At 38.5% G+C, this 14,429-nt stretch overlaps 1 protein-coding gene across 1 annotated transcript; it reads left to right on the top strand.

Moving 5' to 3' along the window:
* Positions 1-5,660: 5,660 nt before the first annotated feature.
* On the top strand, positions 5,661-13,963 carry LOC307257557 (solute carrier family 22 member 7-like; the record flags this gene model as incomplete). Its single annotated transcript, XM_080036818.1, has 10 exons — positions 5,661-6,041; positions 6,699-6,802; positions 7,124-7,278; positions 7,911-8,079; positions 9,007-9,130; positions 9,627-9,736; positions 10,222-10,436; positions 11,263-11,371; positions 12,147-12,353; positions 13,864-13,963. The coding sequence occupies 10 exons, from the start codon at positions 5,661-5,663 to the stop codon at positions 13,961-13,963; spliced, it is 1,674 nt and encodes a 557-aa protein (XP_079892944.1).
* Positions 13,964-14,429: the final 466 nt, after the last annotated feature.

The raw sequence follows: 14,429 nt of genomic DNA on the forward strand, positions 1-14,429 counted from the left end.
CAATATGTCTATTTATCCTTTGGGGATCTCAGCATGTCTCAAGACGATTGTCCAATAAACCAATCCGGGGACATCTTGTTTATTTTCTGCTCAAATCCCAGGACACTCGGACTTCCCGCGGGATTACATCTCAAATCTCGAATGTAAACAAACAACCAGTTTCCCATGTTGGAATCATATGAGAGTCAAGGCTTAATATGCAGAATACTTTATTTAATTTGATTTAGGTATCAAAGACATTGGGTCACAGTGGCAATCTTCTAAATTTTTACCTCAAAATAAGCCAAGAGCATCAATCCGATACTTTGAAGATGAAGATATTAACGATCCCCAGAGGAGAAACCATGAGGATTTTATTTTCCCTCTGACCATTGAATGCCACATTTAGACAGTTTCCATTGACGAGAAAAAGGTCAAGAATGTAGTGGATGGATTGAGATGTTCTGAGAATCAAGAGGAGCCTGATTAAATACTCTTTATAACCTTAAAATTAGCCATTTATATCAACAAAAGAGAGGGATGCATTCCGCCATGTTTCTACAGTAGCACTGAATGGACAAAATTAACGGCCTTACACGTTTTTATATAGTGGGCGTCCTGGGGAAATGCAATAAAATAGAATAAATAACTAAATACATCTTCACCTCATCACTTGATAGTGCGGAAAGACTTGAGGCAGTGGTGGATGATGCCATCTTTAGTAACTATAGCTTCTTGTCCTTGAAGGCCACCATAGCTTCTGTAAATTCTCCCAAGGGGAGGGGTTAGCAAGGGAGCATTGACATCTACAATCTCACCACTAGATGTCTATATATCTCCTCAGATATTACACACTGTGCCTTTAAGGGTAATAGAAAACTGCAATGAATAACCATGAACATTTACATGAATGAGCACCTTAACTGAATATCTCCTCACGATCCGCTAACTGTCCGTAATGTGTGTATGCTGAAAAAAAAGTGCAAAAAGTGTGTGTCAGCCTAGACTCTGTAAACTGGCATGCAAACAAAGGGTACTGTTTGTAAACAAAGTGGCCCACCGGAGCTAGCAACATGCCAGTTTACAGAGCCTATAGGCACACACAGTACAAACAGGTAGTGGATCGTGAGGAGATATTCATTGTGATTGACCAAAAAGTGATTTTGACAACAAGCGTTCTCCAGAATCACTGACTACACCTTTAAACATACTAATAAAAAATCCAGCCCTTCATGAATCCGTCAACACAAGTTGCACTGTGTGGGTCTATACACTGGAACCAGACTCACGTTGGTAACTCCGTGACACAGTAACACAATGGACTTCTTACATCACACACAGTATTGACAAAACTGACCGTCTTGTATCTTTTTCATCAGCAACCCTTTTGTTTTGTTTTTCTCCGTGGGAATTCATCCAGAAATACAATTCTTGGGGCCAAAATCAAGCCCACGCACTCTAGCACCGCATTTTTTTTTTTCGAATTGTGTTTTCTTCAGCAATTGTTCTGATTGAGGGAAGCATGAAGACAAAAGAGCTTACACAATAATTACTCAGCCCTACTTCACTGCTGTGTTGACCCCTCAGAGAGCAGTTTGGCCTGATCAGGAAGGCAGCCAAGAATAAGCCCCTTTTGATGGGGACGAGGTGGAGATTGGGTCAGTTGATTATTTCACTATAAATAGTAGAACAAACACACTACGTATGGAGAGGATAGGACATCCTTTAACAGATGGCAAATAAACAAGAAACTCTTTGCAATAATTAGATTATCAAAAACGGGGGAAAAAAACTGTTTATTTTGTTTGGTGTCTTGTTGTTCCAGAGTTATATAATAATGTGAGTGGGCTGTTGAATTAGTGTGGGACAGCCAGGAACAGTTGTGATTCAATGACCAGAAATAACTGCCTGTCACTCGCGCAAATCTTACACCACAAGGGTAATTGTGAGATCGAAATGTAGGTAATATTATACCGGTCGCATACATGTGACTACGCAACCAAACGGACCTATATATTTGAGCAGTGAGCTTCCAAGTGAAAGGATGTCGCACTTTTAACGAGCTGTAGTTCTCATAATAAGACTTAATTTGTGGAAAAATACAAGAAGATGCAGAAAGAAAATACGTTTTTTGAATGATTAGAAATGGAGGTCCACACTTGGTCAATGTACACCGATAGTCCACTGTTGGAAATATAGATGTGCGTGTGTGTGTGTGTGTGTGTGTCTGTGTGTGTGTGTGTGTGTGTGTTTGTGTGTGTGTGTGTGTGTGTGTGTGTGTGTGTGTGTGTGTGTGTGTGTGTGTGTGTGTGTGTGTGTGTGTGTGTGTGTGTGTGTGTGTGTGTGTGTGTGTGTGTGTGTGTGTGTGTGTGTTCTGAGTGAAAGCCGCAGACAGAGCAGCGGGCTGTATAGCTTCTGGGGGGTAAACATCAGCTTTCTCATGAGAATGTTTTCTACTGTACTAAAGGCCTAGACCTCTCTCTCTCTCTCGCTGTCTCTCTCTCTCTCTCTCTCTGTTTCTCTCTCCCTCTCTTTCCCTCTCTCTCTCTCTCTCTCTCCTTACTAGCTTCGAATTTTACTTACTTTAAGTTCTTAGTAACTTGTACCTGTTTTAAAAGTAAAGATTTGCTTTATTGTGTTACAGTAATTTGCAATCATGAGATAATAACAGGAATACATTGACCTTTGAATGTAGAAAACACAAAACAGTTATTCAACAGATTTGGTCCCCACTGAAGTTGATTCAAGTTTTTTAGATGAATCTACATCGCCACCTTGAGGACAAAAATGTGTACTGCTACTTATACGCTTTATACTGTATTTTGCAGTTCAAAATTACTAATGCAGAATAATTACTTCATAGATTGAATACATGTATTTGAGTGTTCACAGATTTTCACTATTTTTAACATATTGATTGAGTTTCACATATGAATTGCAAACATTAATATTTTAACAAAGACAATGAATATATTATCCCCAACCCCTGGCAGAACTAAATATAAAATATGTGATATACAAACAAAAAATGGTCATATAAATAAATACACAAAAACAAATAAATAATAATATTAGCAACAACAAAATATCACAGAAGTTTACAGAATTTTTTTTTTTAAATCACTCAAAATCATGAGTGTCCAAGAATTCAATGTAAGGGCCCCCAAATGAGCAAAGTTCTTGTCCTTCTTTTGTACAATACATGTCTCTCCAAGGCCAGACAGGCTGCCAGTTCCTTTGTCCACCAGTCTCTTATTGCATGTTTTGAATCAATCCGAATAAAATAAATTACTTTATAGATCTAAGACATTTGTTTGAGTGTTTACACATTTTTAAACATGTAGTTTGAAATCAACATGATGTTAAAGATATTTGGAGAATGTATACCAGCAGCCTAATGCATAAGGCATCCGCTTCAGGAGCAAGGGATTATGGGTTAAAGTCCAACCAAGTCTTTGCATTACAATAATATGAGGCGCTGATCACGGATAAAGGACAACAGATGTAAACTAGGACTTTTGCTATAATCTGGCATTTTTACAGCTGTAATTGTTACAGCTGTTCATTAATATGCACCGTCCCTAACAAATAAATAAATAAAAATAAAGCCAGACAACACGGAACTTTATTTTCAACTTAAGTGGATTTAAATTAACAACTTCTGTAAAACCAAACTGGGCTTCTAAAGCAGCTGAGCTTTGTGGGATACATCAACATTTACAGGCGAGGTGGGTAGGGCGGTCGTTCACTGGGTTGCAGGGTCGGCTATTCGGTGGTTCGATCCCCCGTCTCCCCGCCACATGTCCCTGGGCAAAGAGACACTGAACTCCAAATGTTTCCTGATAGTTAGCTTGCACACTGCGTGGTAGCTGCTGCTGCTATCTGTGTATGAATGTGTGTGTGAATGGGTGAACGTGTACAAAACAATGTAAGGCACTTTGGGTCTGTGAAAAACCAGGGAATGGTGCTCTATAAGTGGAGATCAGATGAAATTGTCTTCTTTTTTTTTGTTGCTTAAAACACAGTTTCTCACACACAACCATCCACCTTTTCAAAAACAACTTCCTTCAGTCAGTTAAATGTTAAACTGCAGACAAAACATTCTTGTATTCTGGTTAATATTTCTCTTTTTTAGGCTCATCTCCAGCTCTTCTACTAGGATTAACTATGAGTTTTAGTCTGAGAACTTTTACACAATTTTAAATAATGACCTCTCAGCTCTGCATATGTCAAAAATCTAATAATATTATGTACAGTACATGCATTTCTGGCACGCTTCAAAGAACAACATTTAGCATAAATCAGACAACTAACAACATATAAACAAATCCTTGTTGCTGATGAGTTTATTCACTCAAAATACACAACACAGGGGGCGCCCTTAGCTCAGTTGGTAGGGCGTCCCCCCCATGGGCCTCGGCCAGCAGCGGACCCGGGTTTGATTCCAGCCCGTGGTCGTTCTCTGCATGTCACTCCCCTCTCTGCCCCATTTCAACTCTGTCTCTACACTATCAATAAAGCATAAAATGCCAAAAAAATATATCTTTAAAATACACAACACAAAATAAAGCCACCTCACCAAGGTTTAAGACTTTAAACAGAGACAACACATGACAGATCAATACAAGGAATAAACAGTCACCGTTCAGGGTTCAGGACTCCACTGGTTTCTCTTAACAATCATTCAAAAAGACAATATGTCACAAGACAGTAATCAAAGGGGAACATTCTTAAAGTAGACTAAACCCACTGAAAATTATTTCACCATCACAGGTTGTACAGGAGAAATATACAGACGCAAACAGATGAGCTTTAGTCAAATAAACACCTAAATATACAATTTGGACTTTTGATTTATACTACTATGAAAGAAGTCATGTTATGGATGCAGAATAGACAACAATCTCAAAATAGACCAGTGCTTGAACAAAAGGTCCCCTATCTAATGTTAAACATGTACTTGTGTGTCCAATATGTGATGTATTTAACTTGGAATTTTGTACAACTTACAACAAAGTCCAAAGGCGATTAGAGGGATTATTCAGTCCTGTTCACTTGAAGGAAAACCACATGGGGAACAGAGACGTCTGCAGATAACATTTGTCTATCAAGGCAAGTAATTTAAACGTTTATATTGTATAAAAGTTGTGATATCTAATGTTTTACTTCTTTTATTGATTGTTTAAAGGTGCACTATGCAGATCCAGAGGAGGGGGATTTGTTTACATTCACAGAGCCTGCAATTAGTTTACAAAACATATTTACTCTACATGTAATTTTTGATATCGAATGATTCTATCATCATAAATCAATACTAATTCATTTTGAGGCACATGGAACCAAACGTTAAGACTTGAATATGTTTGTAAACCAAAACTGTGTGCTCTGCTGCTGTCAACAACAAAAGTTACATAGTAACTTTTGAGGAAGCTTTTCTAACTTCAAACAGTGTTGCGGGGACATTTTGTCACTAGTTTGTTTATTCAGTTATGAGGATATACCTTAGAAAATGTTCACTTCTCTTCTCTGACACATCCAAAGTAACATAGTGCACCTTTATGCATTTTTTGTTCATATACTGTAGTTATTTTTATCTGTAAATTCTTGTGGTAGAAGCATAAAAATTAAATTCAAAAACTGAATCTCAACTTGTTATTTCAGACGACAAACCTACGGTCAGGATGAAGTTTGAGACGATCCTGGAGGAAATCGGCGGTTTTGGGCATTTCCAGATCTTCATACTTGTGATGATGTGCTGCCCGCGGATAGTCCTGCCATTACACTACCTACTAAACAACTTCATTGCTGCCGTGCCCTCTCACCACTGTAACATTGGCTCTATGGACGATGGACAGATCTTTGCTAACTTAACCCAGGACCAGAGGTTAACCGTTAGTGTTCCCAGGGGAGAAGATGGTGTCCTGAGATCCTGTGAGATGTTTGCAGAGCTTCAGTTTCAACTCTTAGTCAACGGCAGCAACAGTACGGAGATGCAGACAGTTCAGTGTCAGAGCGGATGGGTTTATGACAACTCTACCTTCATCTCCACCCTGGCAACAGAGGTACAACACCTGATGTATTTTTTTAAGATAATTTTTCAAGCTTTATTAGATAGTACAGTGTTGAAATGGGGAGACAGAGAGAGAGGGGGGGAATGACCTGCAGTAAAGGTCCACGGGTCGGATTTGAACCTGTGACCACTGCAACGAAAGCCGGAGCCAATATGTTATGCGCTCTATCCATCACACAACCGGAACGCCCCACACCTGATGTTTTAATCAAAGATTGTGTATAATGAAGAAGTCTTTAAAGGTCACATATTATTTGTACAGTAGTTTGGGTTTTTACTAGAAATTGTTTTCATGGTTTAGTGTCCGAAAAAAACCTGAACATTCCTCACAGTGCAGTTGGATCCAAACCAGCAGTTAGATTCAGGGGCTATCTGGGGGTGTGGCTTGTCACAGGTGGAGATAGTGCTAAGTAAGGTTCATACAGTAATGGGGGCTTATCCCTTTATGATGTCATGAGAGGGGAGGGGTTTCTGATACTTTCGAACAATCTTTAGGACAGCAGCCAGCGCTAGTGTCGCGCGCTACAATCTACAGAAACGGAGCAACATTTAGGTGGAATCGACTATATAACAATAACATGAATAGTATATCAGTATAATGTATATTAATCATTATAATAACCTTTCCTGTGTGGTCTGTTTGTACCAGTGGGATCTCGTCTGCGATCAGAAAAGTTTGACAAAAACCATGAGCTCCATTTTCTTCTTTGGAGTGATGATCGGAGCCATAGTGTTTGGATTCCTCAGCGATAAGTGAGTGAATAGAAACTGTCTCTTATGTTCCTTATATTAAATGTGCTCCGAGGAACTTTAAATTTGTGTTAATTATAGCGGTACTGTTTTTACTATGCCAGCTGTAGTTCCTGGGTGAGCGTTTACCCATGACAAAGGCATTAAGAAAAACTATATAAAAAAAGCATTCTTTGCACTGATGGTCTCATTTGCTGTTACATGTCATTTATGGTCATCAGAGTGAAAAATTAGACTGTTTCAGAAATATTTAAAAGTTCCTTGTGGCACCTTTAAGTTTATTTAAGTGCATAACATAACGTACCACCTGTTTGCTATGTCCAGGTATGGGAGGAAAAACACTCTCATGCTTTCGTACGTCATGACGATCGTGTTCGGCTTTTCCAGCGCGTTTGCTAAATCCTACACTGTGTTCGCTGTGCTGAGGTTTCTCACTGGATTTGGAATAACTGGAATCGCCACCAATTCATTGGTCCTCAGTAAGTTAATCAGATGTGTTACAAGTGTTGTTTTTACAGGTGTATTAGGTTAAGTTTGTTTATTTGTCATTTTACACAAGGTATATCGAAATTCGTCTTTTCGCATATCCCCTCTCAAGTTCCCACACTCCAGAGGGTGTCAGAGCGCAGGGTCAGCCATAGTACAGCACCTATGGAGCAGTTTGGGGTTAAGTGTCTTGCTCAAGGACACAATGGTAGAGATGGTGGGCACCGTATAGATGTAATAGCAGTCACCACTAGTTTTACAACTAACACCCTCCTGTCCGGTGCCGGGGATCGAACCAGAGACCTCATGGTTACTGGGAGGAACCAGAAACCTAATGGTTACTGGGAGGATGAACCAGAGACCTCATGGTTACTGGGAGGAACTAGAGACCTCATGGTTACTTGAGGCAGTGGTGGATGATGCCATCTTTAGCAACTAGTTTCTTGTCCTTGAAGGCCACCGTAGCTTCTGTAAATTCTCTGAACAGGATGGATTATCAAGGGAGTGTTGACATCTAGAGTCTCACCACTGGATGTCACCAAAATACTCAAATATTAAACGCTGTACCTTAAAAGTTCAAGCATGCTCCTTTTACATGTATAATGTCATTGTCTTCACCATCCAGGCATTGAGTGGGTGGACACAGATCACCGGTCTTTCATCGGTGTGATTGGCAGTTTGTCTTGGTCGTTTGGGAACATGCTATTGGCTGGTTTCGCTGTCTTAATAAACGACTGGCGGACACTCACCATGGCCGTCACTGCCCCACTAGGATTCGCAGTTTTGACCTGGTGGTAAGTTTTCCTGTATCAAATGTGTGAATGTTTTCCAAATGTTTTCAGAATTTCAATTCTGTCTGTCTGTCTGTCTGTCTGGCTGTCTGTCTGTCTGTCTGTCTGTCTGTCTGTCTGTCTGTCTGTCTATCTATCTATCTATCTATCTATCTATCTATCTATCTGTCTGCGTGTATATCTGTCTGTCTGTCTGTCTGTCTGTCTGTCTGTCTGTCTGTCTGAATCAAACCTGAACACATTTCTTGTTAGACGTGGGTCAACTTGCCCTTCAAAATAAGACACATAATGTTACTTCATAGTGAAAAAAATAATAATTTACATGTTGAAAAATGTATTTCATCCTCCAACATTTCTACAAAATCTACTTCACTTTTGAATTTAATTTTATCATTGAGTCTTTTCATTCCTTTCCTACTATAGTTAATGTGTTCATTCCTTGTTCCTTATTTTAACTAAAACAGAATTTCAATTAAGAATCTGTCTGTCTGTCTGTCTGTCTGTCTGTCTGTCTGTCTGTGTGTCTGTCTGTCTGTCTGTCTGTCTGTCTGTCTGTCTGTCTGTCTATCTATCTATCTATCTATCTATCTATCTATCTATCTATCTATCTCTCTATCTATCCATCTATCCATCTATCCATCTATCTATCTATCTATCTATCTATCTATCTATCTATCTATCTATCTATCTATCTATCTATCTATCTATCTATCTATCTATCTATCTATCTATCTATCTATCTGTATTAAAGTGATTGTAAATAAATCCGGTTATTAAATTATTTATTAAAATCTGAAAAAATGTGTTGGTAGAGGGTCAACTTGCCCTTCAAAATAAGACACATAATGTTACTTCATTCAGTAATTTCAATCCTTTCCTACTTTAGTTAATGTGTCCATTCCTTGTTCCTTATTTGAACTATATTTGCAGGTGGATTCCTGAGTCTGCGCGCTGGCTGTTAGCCAACGGTAAAGTGAAACAGGCTCAAATCTACCTCGACAGATGTGCAAAGTTCAACAAACGACAACAAGCGTCATCCAAGTTAAAACTGGAGGTATGGCTTTCCTGGCTTGACTCAAAATACATTCTATTTGGCTTTGTGAATACAGATCCCCCAATATCTTTAAATTAGATAAATAGGCTAAAAATTTAAAAATAGTTAAATTGTCAGTCACAGAAATTTCATTGCAGCCATTCTTCGCTGTCGATTTTTTTTTATGTCTAATTTTGATGTATTTTCTTTGTTTTTACTATCTCTTTAATGCAATTTCTAATGTCTAATCTTGATGTATTTCATGCCCCTGTAAAGCACTCTGAATGGCCTTGTGTCTGAATTGAGTTATAGAAATACACTTGCCTTGCCTTGCCTTTAAAAAAGCTAACTTGTGTATAATATTTTAAGTGATTACATCATCTTTTTGAATTATTAATAGCTACTGTATGTAAAATAAGGGGGTAGGAGATGAATTTGCGTGTAGTGATGTCTGTGTCATTCTCCAAACTCACCACTAGATGGAGACATTTTACATGATTTCTTTGCCTCTGCACAGACTCTCTCCAATATAGAGATAAATGAAAACCAGGATAAAAACTACTCTTACCTTCACCTCTTCAAAACCCCGAAGATGAGACGGCTGAGTGTGCTGACTGGGATCGTATGGTGGGTAATAACTTATTAAAAAAATATATTGTTTTTTTATTCAAGATAATTTTTTGGCATTTTCAAGCTTTATTAGACGGTACAGAGTTGAAATGGGGAGACAGAGAGAGAGGGGGGATGACCTGCAGTAAAGGTCCACAGGTCGGAATTGAACCCGCGAGCACTGAAACGAAGGCCGGAGCCTGTATGGTACACGCTCTATCCACTACACCACCGGAAAATGCTCTAAATGACAATTTTTTTATTGTGAATTTGGTAGAAATATTGTCAGTAGTTTATATTATAAAATCAAAATGTTCATTCTACTCAAACATATGCCTTTAATAGTAAAACAAGAGACACTGAATATTTGGAGTGGTCTCTTCATTTTTTATGTAAAAGAAAACAGACATTATCATACAGAAAGAAATTATGTTACACACACATAGAAAGCATAATTAGATAGATGATTGACAAACACTTCATAAGTGTAACTATTTTTGCAGGTGTGGGATCGCCTTGACGTACTATGGGATCAGCCTGAACATCAGTGGTTTCGGTCTGAGTTTGTATCTCACACATTTCATCTACGCAGCGATAGAAGTCCCGGCCAAGCTGACGGTTTACTTCTGTCTGAACCTGGTGGGGCGACGGATGTGCCAAGCGGGGACCCTGCTGCTTACTGGGACGTGCATCGCCATCAATATCTTCCTCCCAAAAGGTTAAAAAATCCTTTCTGTACTTTTCTTTAAAGATTATTTTTGGGCATTTTCAAGCTTTATTAGACAGTACAGAGTTGAAATGGGGAGACAGAGAGAGAGGGGGGATGACAAGCACCTTTAATGAGTACATTACAAATACAAGATCCTTTTACATGGCAATCATTGATGAATGATGATAGGTTAATTTAAAATATTGCCTGATTATTATGCAGTATCTTTCTGTTGTGCAGTAAATATTAAAGGTGCTCCGAGGAACTTTCAGTTTGTGTTATTTCTTGCGCCCCCTTTGGACAAAAGCGGGTGTGTTTTTACTACGCCAACTGTTGTTCCTGGGTGAGCGTATACCCATGACATAGGCATTGAGAAAAACTATATAAAACTAGAAATCTTTGCACTGATGGTCGCGTTTGCTGTTACATGTCACTTATGATCATCAGAGGAAAAATTAGGCTGTTTCAGAAATATTTTAAAAGTTCCTTGTTGCACCTTTAAAATATCGCCTATTTTTTACGCAGTATCTTTCTGTTGTTGTACATATTCTGCAGTTAATATTATGGTTGCTACACCAGCATCATGGTATAAAGGTGACATATTGCATCTTCTTGTTTCAGTGAAAAATGTAAATGATGGAGGTAAACTTCATTATACACATTTTATTATTAATATTGTATTTTCACTTTGTTTTCTCAACATTTTCAATTCCATTTTGAAAAAAAAAATTTAAATCTGATCTCATTGTTTTTCTCTCCCATGGCCCTTATATAAGGTAACTACACCAGGATCATAGTGTAAAAGGGACATATTGCGTGTACTTGTTGTTTGCAGGCCTGTGGTATGTGCGTTCTGTCGTGGCCATTCTAGGAAAAGGTCTTTCAGAGGCTGCATTCACCACCGTCTTCCTCTACACCACTGAGCTCTACCCCACGGTCGTCAGGTCAGCTGCTGGCATGCATTTATTTATTTATTAACACCATCTGCCATCAAATACTGCGGGTTTCTTTCTGTATTCATTCATTTTTTCATCTCTCACTGATTTGTCATTTAATAAAAATAAATAAATAATACATTTAAAACAAATAATAATTATGATTAAGATTTTGTTTAATAAATAAGTATTTATTATATAATAATTATATAATATAATATATATTTTCATAAAAAAATAAGAAAAAAATCATTAACTTAATTTTCTCTTTAGTCATATCAATGATGTACATACCTACCGGCTGTGGGGCACTTAAAGGTGTAGTCAGCAATTCTGTAAAATGCTTGTTGTCAAAATCAATGAATATCTCCTCATGATTCATTACTACCTGTCTGTACTGTGTGTGCACTGAAAAAAATCTAATGATAATACACAGCCTATAGGCTCTGTAAACGGGCATTTGATATCTATGGTGTGCCCTTCTATATTTACATGTCCTTTGTTTACATACCCGTATATATACAGAGCCTAGGATGTGTATTAACACATGTTTTTTCAGAACACACACACACAGTACAGACAAGTCGCAGATCGTGAGGAGCTATTCACTGATTTTAACCACAAAAAAAGTGATTTTGACAACAAATGTTCTCCAGAATCACGGACAGACAGGCAGACAGACACACACACACACACACACACAGAGACACACAGACAGAAAGACAGACATATATAATCACTGACTCCACCTTTAATACTTATAATCTACCCTCTATCTCTCCAGACAGAATGCGTTGGGCTACACTAACTTCATGAGTCGCTGTGGAGTGTTAGTGGCTCCTCTCATCCTGCTACTGGAGGACGTCTGGGTGCTTCTGCCTCAGATCATCCTGTGCTCTGTGGCCATCACAGCTGGTCTGGTGGCTCTGCTGCTGCCCGAGACGAGCAACATCACACTGCCCGAAACCATAGACCACGTGGAGAAGACCAGGTGGGTGACAGACAGACAGACAGACAGACAGACAGACAGACAGACAGACAGACAGACAGACAGACAGACAGACAGACGGACGGACAGTCGGACGGACGGACGGACGGACGGACGGACGGACGGACGGACGGACGGACGGACAGACAGACAGACAGACAGACAGACTGATAGACAGACAGACGGACGGACGGACGGACGGACGGACGGATGGACGGACGGATGGACGGACGGATGGAAAGATAGATAGATAGATAGATAGATAGATAGATAGATAGATAGATAGATAGATAGATAGATAGATAGATAGATAGATAGATAGATAGATAGATAGATAGATAGATAGATAGATAGATAGATAGATAGATAGATAGATAGATAGATAGATAGATAGACAGACAGAGACCATAGACCACGTGGAGAAGACTAGGTGGGTCCATTTTTAATTGTATTTAATTGATTTCATTTCATTTAACCTTTATTTATCCTGTAGAGATCAATTGAGCAGTGATTCATAATTGCTCCTCATGATCCGCTATCTGCTATGTGTTGTGTGTTCTGAAAGAAAGTCTGGTGCAGCCTATAGGCTCTGTAAACTAGTATGTAAACAAAGGGGGCCACAGTAGCTAAGTAAGGTAACAACATGCCCGTTTACAGAGCCTAGTATAGACTTAGTAGAAAAGCCGAGGTGGGTTCATTGATAAAGGTGGAATCAGTGTTTCTGGGGAACGTTTGTTGTCAAAATCACTTTTTGTCAAAATCAGTGAATATCTCCTCATGATCTGCTACATGTCTGTACTGTGTGTGTGCTGAAATAACATCCAGTGTTAATACACAGCCTAGGCTCTTTAAATTAGATATGTATATAAAGGGGGCCCACTTTAGCTAGCAACATGCCCGTTTACAGAGCCTAGGCAATAATTGTTTCTTATTTTGATAAAAAATTTAAAATATCTTTGGTACTAATTTGGCTCCATCTAGTTGCAGTACTGAGAATTACACAGAGACACATCGAGCATTTCACATTTTCAAACTGAGAAATATTGCTTATCCTGGCTTTATATATGTTTATTTATAACAATTCAACCTACGAGGTCATATAAAATACATCTATTTGGGTTCTTTTATGCTGAGTTTTAAGAATATTGCTACCATACTCAAAGATGCACTACTTTTATAAGACTTTTATATAAATAAAGAAAATGAACTGAAATGAATGATATGATTTTACAGTTAAAGATCTCTTAAATATGAGTCAACAACGTGTGTTTATTCAGCTCATTTTAATGGCCACAGTTGGTATTGTATCATATTATATTGTAAGGTGACTCTCAATCAATAGAATAGCATAAGACTCAAATCTCTGCCACATTTTCTTTCTTTTAAATGTGCTTATTCAACTAACTTTTTAAAGGCCACGGTTGGTTTTGTATCATATCATATTATATTGTATGGTGTCCCTAAGTAGTCAAATTGCAATCCCTGCCACATTGTGTTCTTTTAAAAATTTCAGAATGAATGACGTCAGCTCTCGGTCGGCGGCTGCTTCAGGTGTGTTCATGGAAACAAAGGAGTCACAACAGACAGAGAGCGCTGAAGTGGAGAGTAAATAAAGGGCCGTGTGTCATGCAGAACCACTGTCTCCTCACGCTGGCCTCCGCTGAATGTCAACACCGGAGAACTCTTCTAAAGAACATTATGTCTTCTCTGTGGTTTTTTGTAAGAAAATTTTAAAAGTTGTTGTTCAAAATCTTTTAAAGGGGCACTGTGTAACATTTTAAGTAGTCTATTAGCTAAATATCAATATCCTCATTCATAAATATGTCCTCATTGGTGTAAAATCACCTCTGCCAATAATCTGAATTATCCTCCTGAGCGGAGAATTCCAAATATTAGTTTTACATTTTGTACATTGAGCAGGCCAGTCTTATGGAATGCATGTTGGTTGGAATGTCATCAGGTGCATTGTTTAGAATTTAGAATTGTTCTTGTCCTTGAAGGCCACTGTAGCTTCTGTTATTATTCAAAAGGGGTGGGGTTACCCAGGGAGCGTTGCATTCTAGAACTTTCTTGATGATG

The sequence above is a fragment of the Ammodytes marinus genome (genome assembly GCF_949987685.1).
Source record: "Ammodytes marinus genome assembly, chromosome: 11".
Lineage (NCBI taxonomy): Eukaryota > Metazoa > Chordata > Actinopteri > Uranoscopiformes > Ammodytidae > Ammodytes > Ammodytes marinus.